This window comes from Malus domestica, chromosome 05, assembly GCF_042453785.1.
Source record: "Malus domestica chromosome 05, GDT2T_hap1".
Lineage (NCBI taxonomy): Eukaryota > Viridiplantae > Streptophyta > Magnoliopsida > Rosales > Rosaceae > Malus > Malus domestica.
The window spans coordinates 46,065,202-46,081,134 of NC_091665.1; the positions used below are offsets into that span (position 1 = coordinate 46,065,202).

Here is a 15,933-nt window from a genome sequence, read left to right on the forward strand (position 1 = left end):
AGCTTTCAAAGAAACAAATAAATTGGGTGCAAGAACCAAACAATTGGATCAAACAATCCATCTCGACTGAGGGCTTCACAACAGTTTGAACACGAATATAAGAGAATGGACATAATATGGTTTTTTTTTTTTTGCAAACATAATATGGTTTTATTATCTAAATTATAAATTGAGTACACCTCAAAATACACTTTGGACTTGAAAATTTGATGATTCTTAACATGAGTTTGGTTGTGAATTACGGTGCAAGAAGACGGACACACACTATACTAAGTTATTGACTTTAACTTACAATTGAACTGCAAAGTACAATTTCACAATTTGAAATTGAAAATTTTCATAAATCATCATAAACATGGGAACAATTTTATCTTACAATTTATTTGAAAAATAATAAATATTTATGGGTATTTTATTTTACATACATTTTCTCTAATCAAAACCGAGATGGGTATTTACAATTGCAACATGGCAATTAGAACCGTAGCACCAAAATTATAATCTCAAATTTAATACAACAAAAATAAATCACACAAAACGACAGCTATAGCTCTTGAAACGCCGCAGTCAAACGCCCAACTCTCAAGCCATTCTTACCAGCAAAATCATCTCTGCAATAGTAAGACTTCGTAGGCAAGGCCTCAAACCCCATCGATCTCTTAACACCACCAAATCCATTGTTGGATTCCAATGTCGCGTTGGCGGCGGCTGATGATGCTAATGCATTTGTTGTGCGCTTGTAGGATCCAAACCATTTGGCCTGCATGTACCCGTTTCGCCGCCATGGCGGCATTGACATGTCCACGCTCTTCATAGATTTTTTGATCTCTGTGCACATTAGCCTCACGATTTTCTTCAGCTCATCGACTTCTCCGACGAATGTGTTTGGAAAGACGTCAAGGAGCGATGTGTAACGTGTCGTGGGACGAGCAATTTCGAACTCTCTAAAAAGGAATGGTTCGACAATGTAACGAGTTCCTTTGAGGTTGACATCGACAAACTCGTAGTCCCCTGCTGGAAACCGGCTCGATTTCACCCACTTTGATTTGCAAAGGCCTGCACCAATTGGATGAATAATGTAATTAGATATCAATCCCAATAGTTCTCAATGTAACGAGTTCCTTTTTTCTTTCAAATTTTGGGAACCAAAACATAAATAACACTACTAAGTTAAGAACTTCACTCACCAGCATCAAAACCCTTGTGGCGCAAGTGAGTCATTAACCTCCTTTTGAATCCCGGAGACGAATTGTCGTCCCCGATGCCCGCCAACGCAACTTCCACCTCAGTAACAATCTTCTTCTTCAACCCGTCACTTTTTACATAAAACAAACTCTCCAAAGAATTCTTGGTCTCCGAATCCGACCAATCACCGGCCTCCGATTTCTCATCGACCAAGTGTTCCTTCTCGTTCCGGACAACGTCTTGGTCGTCACCCCCTTCTTCGAAATCCCCTCCCTCGATGAAGGACTTGACAAGATCAGACAAATCCGCAAAACTCTCCCCCGCCGCGGAGTACTCGCTCCCGCTGCTCTCGCACAGCCTCACCCGCGCCACCTCGTCGAACGCCGCCGCCACTCTCTGAAACCTCACCGCTCCCATTCTAATTATTTTCTACCAACCGTGTTCTTCAACTTGGTCGGCGAAATGATTGGAGTGAATGACACAAACGGGTGTTTTTTTAAAGCGATAGACAGAGAAGTGTTGTCATGATTTGTTCATGGTGTTTACATAAAAGACAGAAGTCGAGAAAGACAAGGAAGATGATGATACGATGTGAAGACCTAAACGCCGCTGCGCATTATTTATAGGGAAAGTTGAGTTCAATGAGTTATATTGAACCTGCCCGTTTAAACGTCTTGGTTCCGTTTTCTGTATTTCGTTTGTTGTGTATGCCTACCTAGTCACCATAACTCGTAGATAATAATGTAACCAATATTTTGGGGATTAGTCACGCTTTCGCGTTGATTTAAAAGCATTAAACTTTCCTTAATTATAACTAGGAGATAAGGATGACCAAAAATGAAACTGCAATTACCAAATAAGTGATGGAGTGATCATAGTTTATTCGTTATACTTCAAAGTTGTACCAATATTACTAGGACTAGGAGTATTTTGATAAGGAAAAAAGTGAAACAAAACACTTGTATTTCAAAGTACAAAGCTCCAAGCTTGACATACATTCTTTGGTCGATATTTTAGCAGTTGAGGTTAGTTGTCTAATATGATATTAGAGTTTTAATAGTCCATGAAGATTGGTTTTGAGTTTTGTCCCCTCTTTGTGTTTTAGTTTCGATGATTTCTTGGTTGTACCAAGTCTAATGAAATATTTGTCTCAATTTAGTTCACTTTTTTTATTTTTTAGCAAAATTTTGTTCAACTATGATCTCCGAAAACACAATCCAAAAAAGATTAGTATCAATCTTTAGTTTATTTGTTTTGTGTTTCAGCTTTTGCATAGTTCAGGTCAGAGCAAGGCGTCATCGGATTTCTTGGTACCATTTAGTTCATGATTAGCTTAAAAGCATAATTTCTCTTAAATTTCAGGTAAATGGACCATGGACTCACTCCAACAACACTGATACTGTTCCCACTTGGTCACATGTTCAATCCGTCAGGTGTAGGGTTTTAATACAAAAGGCTCGGTGTTAGTTAGAGTGGGGTAATTTTATTTAAAGGGCTTGTTGTCAAGCCTTTTGGCCGATGTGGGACAGAGGAATTCTAACACTCCCCCACACGTGAGACCCTGTTTTATGGGCCACACGTGAAGTTCCACACATCGGCAACCATGTGGAGCCAAGCCGGGGCTCACCCGTTCGTGCGGGGCCAATGGGGACCCATCAATTCGCGTGGGGCTAATGTCGACCCACCCATTCACGTGACATCTCTTGGCCTACGTGGAGCCAAGTAGGGGCTCACCCGTTCACGCGGGGTCAAAGGGAACCCACTCGTTCACGTCGTAGTACGAGCACGTCCCCTGGCTCTGATACCATCTTAAATTTTAGGTCATTGGGCCATGGACCCACTCCAACAACACCGATATTATCCCAACTTGGCCACTTGCTCAATCCGTCAAGTGTGGGATTTTAATATAAAAGGCCTCGGTGTTAGTTAGAGTGGAGTAATTCTATTTAAAGGGCTTGTTGTCAAGCCTTATGGCCGATGTGGAATAGAGGAATTCTAACAAGTTCTGCTAACACAAACTAGTTCGACATGATTAGTTATCCAAAAATAACGATGTTCATCCTATATGTATATGTATGTGTGTGTGTGTGTGTGTGTGTGTGTGTTCACATGATCATACTATATGTTCTAATAATGCCTATTTCTGTGTTCATATGATCATACTATATGTTCTAATAATGCCTATTTCACAAAATTTTTTGCAATGACGTTGCTTAATCATAACTGTAATCAAGATAAACGCCAAACCAAAATGTAATCCTAGCACAAACTAACAAATGCAATATATGCTTAGGCAGGTAGAATATGCTTCTATTCTTCTTCATCCTCTCCCTCCATCGTGGTTTGTTCCTTCTAAAATTAGAATATGCTTCTGTTTTTCAGTCTCAAATTTCATATTTTGTAAGTTGATATACTAATTTAAGAATTGCATAGGTGTTCACGTGTATCGATTAGTGACTTTGATTGAGTTTTTAACGCAATGTGGCAAGTTTGGCACCCTTTGGCCTACGCATGCATGTGGGTTCGCATACTCTCCAACGTGCCAAATATGTTGTCGTTTTATCTCTTGTTTTAAAAATGGATCAGCTAGTGGTTTTGTCATTGTAGTTCATCATTTTGAGGTCAAAAAAACTCACAAATGCATCTTAGTCCTCCCGGTCACCACCTTGTGATTCATCGGCCCCGGGAAATCGAACTCAAGTTTTGCAGTGTAGAATATGAGCTTGAAATTTATCTCTAACCATTGAGTTACCCCGTGATGATTTGTCGTCACTTCATCTCGGATGTGGCAAATCAAAGCTGATAATCATTACTAGTGTCCAGGTTCAATGAACATAATGAAATGTGTCCACATGCATTGGATATAAAATTTTCGTCTTGTTCTAAACCAGTGTTATACAAAGCTACACTAGTTAATCAAGAAAACCGTGACCGTGTTAAGACGTTTAACAGCTAAAGTAATTGCAAGAAACTCGAACACATTCCAGGCTCCAGCCGCCAAAAGTGGATACGACTAAAGGGGCAAATTTATGAACTTTGACAGACATGCATGCATGCATGTGGATGGTTAATAGACTGCAATATAGTCTTCAAATTCACTAGATTTTTTATCGTGCAGCTATTTTAAGTTAATAACGAAATTTTATTATTTTTGAACTTTGTCAATAAAAATACGTAATTATTGTGGAATATTGTCATTGAGGTCTAGCGAAAGTGAGGTACTAAAGGGCATCAACAATACTACAATGTTCTGTTGCATCAGCGAGAGGAGCACCATCTTATGCAGAGAGCCTTGAGCCAGACGAAAGAGGTGTGGGACACGGCTTGAAGTCTTGCAGTGCGAGGAAGCAGATCCAAGGCTAGTTGAGTTATTACAGTAAATAATATTGTATATAGAAGTCTCTCTTCTTGTAATGTTAAATAAATATTAGTAATCATATCTGTCTCAGCTTAGTTGGAGATTTCATGTCCAATTTGAAGTTCAATACCTTGTCATAGTTAGCTAAACATGTTACATAGTTTATTGTGGCAATATAGATATGTGGCAAAAGTGTGTAAATATGTATAGTTTGTAAAAAAAAAAAAAATATTAAAGGACGATCCAATTTCGTTGGATGATAAGAGAACGTATATATTGCCATCAGTCAATTTTGTCATCCATTTTTGGCCAACTGAACAGTGAACATTGTCTGCTTAATATCCACCGATCGAGTACTTCCATTTGGTCCTGTAAATATCAAGCTTCATGGAAATTTGTTTCATTCTCTCATCATTGAACGGATATATAATAAAAACATATTACATCAACTCAGCTATAAGTTCTAATGCATGTCTAAGACCATGTATGGTACTGCTTTTTGAGCTAGATACATTGATCAATCATGTTGCCCTAATCCCTTTTGTTAATCGTTTATTTAACAAAACTAAGGGGATGATTATATATAAAGGTGACCCAATTCTTTGCCATTAGTAGGAAGCGTATGATAGTGCCTCTTAACTTATATAAGAGAAATGCTAAGGAGACTCTCTCGGAACTCTCTATCGATTTTTTGTCACCTCACAATTTAATGTTAATTTCTGTGCCAACATTATAAAATTTTATGCTAAAAATATAAGGTGACAGATAGTCCATGAAGAATCTCAATTTTAAGAGAGTCTCCTTAACATTACTCTACATATAATTTGGGAACTTTTTTTTTTCATCCCCATATATATTAGCCTTTTCTATGTTCACTAATTTGGACATGTGATTGAAAAAATATAAAGGTTTGGGCTTGGATTATTGACCACTGAATATTTTGGCTGAATCAGCAGAAGAAGGGTTAATGCTTAAGGAACACCTTCTCATGCAGAAGAAGGGTTAATGCTTAAGGAATAATATCTTTATGCGGACACTTCATCATGGTGGTCGAGCATTAACATCTGCGTAATAGTTTAAAATAAGAGATTTCATGTAGGGTAAAATGCTCTTAATCGCGAGTTCAAAAGAGTTTCGTAGTTCAAGTGATTGAGAATAATATTGGTAAACACAACATTCTATATCCATTTCTCTCTATTTAATATCATTTGTATTCATGATGAATAAAAATTTATTAAAAAAAATACACCTTTAACTTCAAGAACAAGAATCTTACATAAAAAATTTGGCAAAATAAATTAAGATATATTCTACTCCAAATTAATGAGATTGACTTCCTATGTAATAAAACTCCACATCTACCTTGTTACTAGGTGATAGGATAAAATTTAAAAATAATATCGGTGTAATCAGTAGTGGATCCAGACTCGACTTTAACAAGTGGGCCACCACACTTGCTACGTAGACATTTAAATGGATTCGTTCAAATCTAAAGCCCATTTCTTAGAAATAAAGCCCATCCCAACAATGGGCTGGGCCATCATTTTAAGTCGGCACCGGCCCTAGCAAGAATTAAAAAGTTATTCCCAAACCACTAAAATTAAAATTTAAGAAAAAAAAGAAAAAAAAAGAATAAAGAAGGAAAAGAATCACAACGCGCAGAATCGGTCTCTTCTTTGTGCCTCGAACGCCGAAAAGAAAAGAAAATTTCAGAGCCTCGAATGCCATTGAAAGTTTGGGAGGGAGAGAGAGACAGAGAGTGCCCGCGCCAAAGCACGGAGGAAGAAGAAGATGAGATCTCTTTCGGCCAAGACGGTGCGTTTTGTTCCTCAATACCCAGACGTAATAGGCTTATTATTGTCTTATGCATAAACTTGTACTGTATCTGGTGCCTTTTTTTTGTTTTTATTCCATCTTCTGGTGGGCTTTTCAAGTTTTTTCTGTCGCTTTCGTGGATCATGGGTCATGGGAAATGATTGAGTTTTGGTGGGTTTCAAGTTTTTTGGGCAGATTACGTGAGCTTTAACGGTTGAGATTGGATCTTATTGTGAATTATAAATTTATATTTGATTGTGTTGCTGGGATTTCTTGCGTTTTAGAGGATAATGGTGCTGGTATAATCTGGGTTAATGATTTGTTATGTGGGATCTGACTATACGTTTATTGGGGTGTGGGTTATTGGTGAAATTTGACAACCCATATGTTGAAAATTTGCTGGTATTCATTTGTCAGGGTTAGTTTTGATTTTGTGGAATGGATCAATATCTAGACATTTGTTTCAATGTAAGGGAAGTGTTTCTGATTTGTTCGGTTTAGTGATGAAGTTTACGATTTTGTGTGTGATTAATGTGTGATTTACGGTTTAGAATCTTCGACTTAGTTGGTTTTAGGATAGTCATAACTGTCTGCTTTCTATGGAAATACATAATACGGTGAACGTGATTTTCGCGATACTGGGGTGGTGTTCAATGTGCATTAACTTTTATGCCAAATTGCTCACAACGTTATCTTGTGCAGGTACATGAGCTGCAGGTTTTATGAACTCTGCAACGGTTTAAGCAAAAGACTCGTTGAGAATATACAAGCATAGAAATAGGAATGGCTGATGGAATATCAAGCTTCTGGGGTCCTGTCACATCAACGATTGAGTGTTGCGAAAAGAATTATGCCTACTCTTCTTATATTGCGGAATTTTACAACACTATATCAAACATTCCAGGCATTCTGTTGGCACTCATTGGCCTTATAAATGCCTTGAGGCAGCGGTTTGAGAAGAGATTTGGCATTCTTCACATATCTAATATGATTCTTGCCATTGGAAGCATGTTATACCATGCCACATTGCAACATGTGTGAGTATCACTATGATTTATGCGTTCTGGAAGTTTTAATGAACGGATGGGTGGCTGAACTCATACCATACTGGACTATCAGGAAATAGTTAAATTAATATGTTGATAGAAAGGTGTAACTGGATAGTGTGAATGACATGTTTTGAAACACCAAAAGATACACATATTAGACCTTTATGAGTATACTATTTCTGATCATAAATCACATGGAAAGTTGCAATTATTGTAAGATTGTTTCTTTGAAGATGAAGCCTGTGCACTGGGGTAAATTTCATTAATCCGTAACAGTTTGAGGAGCATATATGACATGTCATGAGTTGCAAAATAAAGGTAGTCTGGGTAGCTAATAATAATGAAGTTCACTTTCCGGATGCATTCATGCACATATGCATAATCCACATTAGGTATGAAGGTTTATGTGGATTGACTTATCTGCCTCATAGTTGTTTTAGTTACCTCAGTCTGTCAGGTCCAGTAACTTTATTATTCAATTTCCTTTTCTTGTCTAAATTGTTGCAATGAAAGTTGAGGGCTCAAGACTTTTTTGGTATGTATTTCCAGGCAACAGCAGAGCGATGAGACTCCAATGGTTTGGGAGATGCTCCTTTACATATATATCCTCTACTCCCCAGATTGGCACTATAGGACTACAATGCCCACCTTCCTCTTCCTCTATGGTGCTGTTTTCGCAGGTGTTCATTCTGTGGTTCGTTTTGAGATTGGCTTTAAGGTGCACTATGTGATCTTGTGTCTTCTCTGCATACCTCGAATGTACAAGTACTACATATACACGCAAGATGTGTGTGCTAAGCGGATTGCAAAGCTGTATGTGGCCACCCTTGTTATAGGCAGTTTGTGTTGGCTCTGTGATAATATCTTCTGCAAAGAGATATCCGGTTGGATGATTAACCCGCAGGGTCATGCCTTGTGGCATTTGTTCATGGGTTTCAATTCCTACTTTGCAAACACTTTCTTGATGTTTTGCCGAGCCCAGCAGCGAGGATGGTCCCCCAGGATTGTTCGTCTTATGGGTTTTTTGCCCTATGTGAAGATTGAGAAACCAAAAACCCGATGAGAGGTTCAAAGCAAATGGCAGGAGTATAGTTTCAGTAAAGATGTCGTCGCAGGCGAGGAACGTGACCAAACAACCGGACAATCATTTTCTTTCTCTCTTTAGATTGGACCGAAAAAGATTGGTTTTGATTGTTTTAGATTGGATATTGTCTTAAATTTCCTTGTAAAAGTAGGACATGTAACATATCTATAAGCCCTTTTTTGTTGCATTGGTCGATATGACTTGGTTTTCCGTTTTCTCGTTTCCGAAAGTGCAACTCTGGCTGTATCAATTGTTTGTTACTAAATTTTCGAGCACACCAAGCATTTTTTTTATTGGCACTGAGGTACCGTTTGGTACGTGGGACTTGACTGAATGAAGTGGGACAAGGTGTTCTATCCCGCGTTTGGTGCGCCTAAAATAGGTGGAACGCATTGTTCCATGGGACGAATTTTGGATAAATTTTTGTTCCGCCTCATCCCCCTAGAACGACTCGTTCCGCATCCGTGGAACACAAAATTATAACCTCTCCTTCCTCGTTTCCATCGGAGGGCATCTTTGCTCCCTCTTTGTTCTGTCCCGTCCTGTGTTGTGTCATTCCATTCCGTTCCGTTCCGTCTGCATACCAAACGATACCTGAAGGAACGATTACACGTTATGTAACATGCGTATGTACACGCCAAACGCGTTGATTCTGAACAACTCTGGTCCGTAAATATCAAATACCGGCTGTATTAGAAAGAAAAAGGAGAAAAAGAAGCAAGAATCCATCAAGGTATAAAAATACAATGTTGTCATAAAATGCCTACATAAATTGGACACTACTACAATTACCAAAAGCATCAACCAACTTTGCAGCGGGTATGTTACTTATCAATCCATCAAAAGCGCAAATACAAGGGGAGGAGAGAAAGATGTAAATTCCATCTAAGACTTAATATGTATCAAACAACAACGAGAATATACAGGGTTTACGCGCACAAGAATGCCTCCAACCTAATGGGGGTTGCTCTACGAAAACAGAACACCGCCATTCACAAATATTCCCTTTTTTCGCCTCTGTTCCACATGTACAAACATGCAAGGAAGAGGAGAATGGATGACAGAAATACAGGTTATTCACACGGTTATCCGACCAGCCTATCCTGCAAGACTTGTTTAAGCTTCTCAAATAGAATTTGCTGCTGCTCGAGCGTAAGGTTCATCAAAATCTAAATTGCAGAAAGAAAAAACGGTCAATCCAATTGCGATCAATACTTGTTCATTAAAATTTTCAAAGCCAAAAACTAAATTACTTACGACGCTTGCAAAAAGGATACCTGGTCTATGATCATATCAACTGAGAGGCTCTGAGGGACAATGAAAGACTGGTGATAGATATAAGCAAAGATCGCCATCACCATCTACAACAAAACACAATGTCAATTGCAGAAGCACACACATGGGTCACATCATCATCATCTAAATCGTTGAAGCCAAACATAAAGACCCCATCGTTTAGAGTGAAAGAATTAATTAAAGTCCATTATCAAAAGCGAAAGATTCTGCATTAGGCCCCTTCATGTAGCATCATCATAAGGTGGGAAATGGACGCAATAGTAATTGGTATGAGCGATCCACTCAAGTAATTTAGAATACTCTGATTGAAAAAAATATTATAGTTATTATTTAGGAAAATCATACCTGGCAATCCATTCTGTCTGTGATTCCACCATGCCCCGGGATACTATCACCAAAATCCTATGACAAATGGAAGAACGTTAGAAATTATTTCAAACGGAAGCTTACTGTGCAAAATTGCATCAATCCAAATTACATCGTCAGAAGTAAACCTTGACTTTAAAAGCCCTTTTAAAGCCACTTGCAAAGAAGCCTCCAAATGGAGCTATTATCGATGAAAACAAACCAAGACATAACGCATGCCATTGAACTGGCAAAATTGAAATCCCTTTCCAAGGAAACTGCAACACAAAAAAGATAAAGATTATATTTCAGTCATATAAATAAGGAAAACTAATTTATAAGAATCCAAATTTATGTATCCTATTCAACTGCAAGCATGGCTTTTAGATAACTGAAGCAGTCTCTAAAAACAATCATCTCACTGCTAATACTAAGAGAGAGCCTGCTGATCCACTGAAAGAACTGTTAGATTGAATTTTATGAGCATGGAAGAAAAAGAAGAACATTTAACAACAGTAATCTAATCCCAAAAAGCTGAAGTTCAAAACAGCGGTTTGAAAAGAAAAACAGACTGTAGAGACTAATTATCGTATAAAATAGGCATATGCATGTTCTATGAGCACTTAACACAATAATCTTTGGCCAAATAATGACTTCATTATCAAAAAGTGGAAAACAAGTCAAATAACTGATCTCCAAATTCACAATTTCATAGGGATAACATGATCTATGGTTTACTACAATACACAAACGGGTATACTGTCATTGTAATTACAGAATCAAGAAGTGTCAGTTTACTCACCCAGTGAGGGAGCCATTCTGGAAAAGTATAATACTCTGGCTTAAACAATGGGCCAGGATCACAATCAAGCCAACCAGTCGATAAATCCTGCAAGTGCATCAACAGAAACCAGTGGAAAATTAGCTACAACTGAAATACTATTTCTTTCCTATACCAATTGACTAAAAATTAATCAGAATCATTACCCCTCTTGGACACGTTAGCCACTGGAAACGACCCATGATATTTGCAAGCTGCATAAACAAATGTACATACCATGTTTGTATAACTTCAATTGAATAAATTAATGTCTTATCATGTATTCACATAGAACTCATAGTCGGAATGTTTATACATCCCAGAACATTGTACATCTGGCTGAAGCATGCAATCAAAAAGATAAGTTGTACAAGTAAATTTTGATATATTTAAAGAGGAAAACTTTTGGTTTGACAAGTCATCAAGGAAAAACCTTCTAAACATGTGCCCATGGCTGAGATATAAATAGAGGTGTGGATGTTACAACGAGCAAAATATACTGGCAAGATACACATTTCTATAAGTTGAGATGTACCGTGACCAATTCTGGTGGCACTTCGAGTCAAATAATTATCATACTGGAGCATAAGATCAATAAAAAAGAAATCACGGCAATCTGACTGAAACTAAGATTTCTCTTTCATGCAAGACAAGAGAAGTCTATTTGCCATCACCAAATTAATTAGCAAGCTCACCAAAAATGCTGATATGATAGTTATAACTGACGCTCCAATGAATCCCTCCCAAGTTTTCTTTGGTGATATCTTGATCAAAGGGGTTTTTCCAAAAAAGAAACCACAAATATAAGCAGCAATGTCATTGATTACGATAAGTGAAGCTGGAAGAAGAAACCTGCATCAATTTTGTCTTCGTCTCAGAGAAAGAAACAAAAAAAGAAGTAATGTGCGAGTGTGTTCCTGCAGTAACTTGAATTACCAGAAAATTCCTTCAAAGATGTTTGCTACAAAGAAAGAGGACTGGGTAAACACAGTAATTAGAATCATGTGCGTCCACGCATACTGGCCAAACTGATACTTGTACATCTTCTTCTTTAGTGTAAGAATGAACCACATAAATCCTGAACCCAATCATGTGGAAAGGAATAATATCAGGATCATCTGAGTTATATAAAAGGGGAAAGGACAAACACCAACTAAACAATGTTCAACAATGAAACCACTATGCAAATCAAATATAGTATTGGATGTTGGTCAACAAGAGACAACAATATAATCCAATTTCACTTCAACCAAATATTTGGCTGTAAAGAGAACTTGAATATAAGTTTCTTAAAGCTGTTATGTGTAAAGTGTAAACACAAACATATAATGTGTAACAAACCTGCGATGTACAAGAAATAACAGACAACCATATGATACTTGATAAGACTGCTGACAAGCTTATATAACACTTTATCTGAAGTTACAGTGTTGACAAGCCGTTGACTGAGTATGCGACCGTAAACAAACAGCATCGCAGTGAAGAAAAAGTGCCTGAGCAGAGAAGTTGAACTTGAATAAATATTACAGCAACACTCTTTAAATAACACCTGAACAGATTTCTGTGGAGTAAAATACACTAGAAAAAATGAAATGCTACTATTCTGACCAATTTAGAATCCTGAATCCCGGTAGGTGCTTATCTTCATGAGCTTTCCTGAGTAGATTAAACAGCTCCTTTGCCATAAAGATTTGGATAACCACCACCATGGCAGTGATGCAGAGATGACCCAGATATATAATCAATGCAAAACCTCCAATCATCCAAACAGAAGAGTATGCACGTACCAACATTGACCTGTATTTATTACGGTCATTAACCAGTAAACTGCCTCCATTTGCTTTACTAACATCGGGAAGAGCCTGCAGCCATAAAGGAAATACATGACTAACCCCTTAATCTAAAATTCCTACATTATTTAGACTACCAGACAAATTCATATTGTCCCCAACAAATTTTTTAGATATAAAAACACATTATTATACAGAAACAACTATGTAAGCCCCTAACTTAAAAATAAGCAAATGATCAGTTACAAAACTGAAAAAATGTATAAAAAAATCAGGAGAAACTCGAATGTATGCTCTACATTATTTAGACTACCAGACAAATTCATATTGTCCCCAACAATTTTTTTAGATATAAAATCATACAGTATAAAGCTAGACAGCCCAGAACTCTACATGCATGAAAGAAAATAAGTAAAGTTTCAAATTTTAACAAACCTCAGCTGAGCGTCTACGATGCCGAAGTCGAGCAGTTGGGGACCTTGGGGTTGGTGGGCTGCCAACACTATTGTCTCCTGGCATGACTGTTCTAACTCGCTATCGCTTAATAGGTTAAAACATACATGTATCTGATGCAAAATCACCGTCACCTGAAACAACAAATCACATTCAGATAAATGGGGACAGTAAGCATAAAATAAGTGATAATTGTCTTGTCATTGTGCACTCTATACACTATGGATCCTTTTGATGACCATTTTCAGTTCCCCTTAAAGTGAAAACAACTTAAATACTTTTTCGTTTTGTCTTAGTTTAAATTTTCCGCCTTATACATTTCTTATGCATCTCTCCCATAGGCTTCCTCCACCCTTCTATATCCATTAATTCTCCCATGTATTTACCCTCTTATCACTAACACACCAATGAAAATTGAAACTAAAAACCCAATGGTTATCAAACGGGCTCTAAAGTACACGAAGCACAAACCCTAATTTCCCCTGCGACACACTATACTAGAGTAATTTGTTGCAGGTACCAAAGATAGAAACCGAAAATGAAGGGAACCCACCTATGAGATGTCAATCAAATGGCTATGACTACAAGCTTAGAATTCCAAAACTTCGCGGAACACACAATTCATCCATCAATTCCAAACCTTTTGGGATAAACCCAATTTCAATATCTTCCCACCACATTCATCACTTCCTTGCTTGGAAAATAAGGTAATAAATAAATAAAATTTCACATTTCAAAGAAATTAAGTAACCCATTATAGTTAATTAAACGCCACCCACTCCTAAAAGTTTCCATTTCAGAATAACACAATACCTCCACCTCAAGCAACTCTGCGGAGAGCTCGTATTGCCGTGATATAAACCTCCAAAATCCACAATAAATTAAAAATAAATAACAAAGTACACAAATTTTCACTGCCCCAATGAATGATTCATGAAAAATCACAACTTTGGCCCAACCCAGAAGATTGAAACACACATACATAGTGTAGCAGTGCAAAAATATAAAATTTCAACAATTTAAAAGCTGAATACGCAGAAACTGTTGAAATTCAAATCTTAAAACCAATAATTTGAACCTAAAGATCGAAAAATCACCAGAGAGAGAGAGAGGAGAGAGAACCCCACCTCGTTTGGTTCCTTTCTTGTGGGGAGTGACAGAGTGAAGCCCAATGGAGGAAACAGGAGACGAACACGAAGAGAGAGAGAGAGAGAGGAGAGACGAGAGAGTGAAAGTGCCTTTCTCTCGTTACTGGTTTTCCGGGAGCGGAGAGAAGAAAACAACGAAAATGAATCGAAAATTTTATTTTAATTCAATATCATCTCCTAATTATTTATAGTGGTGGAGTGTTGACCGTCGGATTTGTGATTTAGGTTTTTGGGGAACACGTGTATGGCAAGTGTTGGAATTTAAGATGCGCTGTCTTTCCTTCTTTCCTAATTCCTAAACTGCCCTCATGTTCTTTGAATTGCCATCCCTCGTAAAAAAAAGTCAATCAATCAAATCCGACATTTAAATTGGTTATCAAGCTTATTTTGTGCATGCATTTATATAGTATTAAGCTTATTTTGTATTTTGTGCATGCATTTATATAGAGAGCTGCTAGACTCCTTCCGTTGTTTTATTTTTTTATTCACGTTATATTTACATTCATTATAGAAAGTTGAAAAAATTAAAATATTATTTTTTCATTCACTATTATTCTTAAAATAACTCTTAATATATATATATATATATATAATTATAGATAAAAAGTCACAGAGCTATGCTTCAATTATACGATGTCGATAAATCAAGTTGATCCACATAAAATTATCTTTTACATTTTCGACATAAACATAATCATCTTCTTCTTCCATAGAAACATCATCTTCTAAATTCATTCTTTTTGCTTTCTCTAAATAAATGTCTTCTAAACATAGTATAAGAGTTATCATGTCCAATTTTTTATATATATAAAAAAAAGTAATGCAAAATTGGGTAACTAAGGTCCTTATTAGTCATTTTACAAATTGACATATTTGTAATTAAAAAATTCATAAAAAGTTGGGTGAGAATATAAGACATTGGGATAGGAATAACAACTCTCTTTATATATTATTTTTAAAAATTTATACTATCGATAAATGCTCTAAATTAATTTAATCTTTGCGCTCCATTCTCTTACTCGTGAAAGAATAAATATATTTAATTTAGTACACATTATAACATTGATAAAAAAAACAATAACAGAATCGGATCCCCTCATGAGCATAGGGTGGGGATCCTCCTGATCGGGTTATCTGAGCCATTGAAATTTGATCCAACGGTAACAAACAAGGGACCATCTAGAAGTTATAATTATTGTAGTCGTGAGATCAAATTTCAATGTCCCAGATGGCCCGGTTAGGATGATCCCCACCCTATACTCAGGAGGGAATCCGATTCCAACAATAACATGTAAAAATGAAAATTTTAAAACGTCAAATAATAGTATTCTTAAAATATAAAATACTATCATTCTGATGGGGTGCAACAAGAAGCCATCGTAATGGAACCCATGTGGACCATTTGGAAGAGGAAGGAGGTGGCATTGATATTATTAATTTAATATGTGCATTATTGAATATTTACAGCTCCATTAATTTTAAGAAAAACAAGTTCAAACGAATTGAGTCATGGTGGTGATTGAGTAATGAGAAGACAATAATTTGGAGAATAAATCTAATTAATCTAATTAATAGATGACAGTCAATCAT

At 36.9% G+C, this 15,933-nt stretch overlaps 3 protein-coding genes across 3 annotated transcripts; 1 reads left to right on the forward strand and 2 right to left on the reverse strand.

Annotated features, from left to right (window-relative positions):
* Nucleotides 1–356: 356 nt before the first annotated feature.
* LOC103434439 (uncharacterized) lies at nucleotides 357–1,778 on the reverse strand. The gene is made up of 2 exons (XM_008372795.4): nucleotides 1,188–1,778; nucleotides 357–1,056 (listed from the first exon to the last, which is right to left on the reverse strand). The coding sequence occupies exons 1-2, from the start codon at nucleotides 1,600–1,602 to the stop codon at nucleotides 545–547; spliced, it is 927 nt and encodes a 308-aa protein (XP_008371017.2). The 5' UTR covers nucleotides 1,603–1,778; the 3' UTR covers nucleotides 357–544.
* A 4,381-nt stretch (nucleotides 1,779–6,159) lies between these two features.
* LOC103434442 (alkaline ceramidase) lies at nucleotides 6,160–8,678 on the forward strand. The gene is made up of 3 exons (XM_008372796.4): nucleotides 6,160–6,358; nucleotides 7,061–7,395; nucleotides 7,957–8,678. Exons 2-3 carry the CDS (start codon nucleotides 7,142–7,144, stop codon nucleotides 8,468–8,470), a joined length of 768 nt encoding a protein of 255 aa, XP_008371018.1. The 5' UTR covers nucleotides 6,160–6,358; nucleotides 7,061–7,141; the 3' UTR covers nucleotides 8,471–8,678.
* Nucleotides 8,679–9,200: 522 nt separating this feature from the next.
* LOC103434443 (phosphatidate cytidylyltransferase 1) lies at nucleotides 9,201–14,504 on the reverse strand. Its single transcript, XM_008372797.4, has 12 exons — nucleotides 14,323–14,504; nucleotides 13,178–13,329; nucleotides 12,561–12,814; nucleotides 12,294–12,445; nucleotides 11,889–12,030; nucleotides 11,648–11,804; nucleotides 11,120–11,167; nucleotides 10,935–11,021; nucleotides 10,282–10,410; nucleotides 10,133–10,189; nucleotides 9,769–9,852; nucleotides 9,201–9,660 (listed from the first exon to the last, which is right to left on the reverse strand). Exons 2-12 carry the CDS (start codon nucleotides 13,259–13,261, stop codon nucleotides 9,577–9,579), a joined length of 1,278 nt encoding a protein of 425 aa, XP_008371019.1. The 5' UTR covers nucleotides 13,262–13,329; nucleotides 14,323–14,504; the 3' UTR covers nucleotides 9,201–9,576.
* Nucleotides 14,505–15,933: the final 1,429 nt, after the last annotated feature.

What these genes read in the sequence shown, in the direction of transcription:
- LOC103434439 (XM_008372795.4), bottom strand. Translation starts at nt 1,602, where the DNA reads ATGGGAGCGGTGAGGTTTCAGAGAGTGGCGGCGGCGTTCGACGAGGTG. An exon ending in CCACAAGGGTTTTGATGCTG is followed by an intron (nt 1,057 to 1,187) that starts GTGAGTGAAGTT and finishes CAATTGGTGCAG; the next exon opens with GCCTTTGCAAATCAAAGTGG.
- LOC103434442 (XM_008372796.4), top strand. Translation starts at nt 7,142, where the DNA reads ATGGCTGATGGAATATCAAGCTTCTGGGGTCCTGTCACATCAACGATT. An exon ending in CATGCCACATTGCAACATGT is followed by an intron (nt 7,396 to 7,956) that starts GTGAGTATCACT and finishes ATGTATTTCCAG; the next exon opens with GCAACAGCAGAGCGATGAGA.
- LOC103434443 (XM_008372797.4), bottom strand. Translation starts at nt 13,261, where the DNA reads ATGCCAGGAGACAATAGTGTTGGCAGCCCACCAACCCCAAGGTCCCCA. An exon ending in CTATCATATCAGCATTTTTG is followed by an intron (nt 11,168 to 11,647) that starts GTGAGCTTGCTA and finishes TTGTTTATGCAG; the next exon opens with CTTGCAAATATCATGGGTCG. An exon ending in TTGATATGATCATAGACCAG is followed by an intron (nt 9,661 to 9,768) that starts GTATCCTTTTTG and finishes TCTGCAATTTAG; the next exon opens with ATTTTGATGAACCTTACGCT.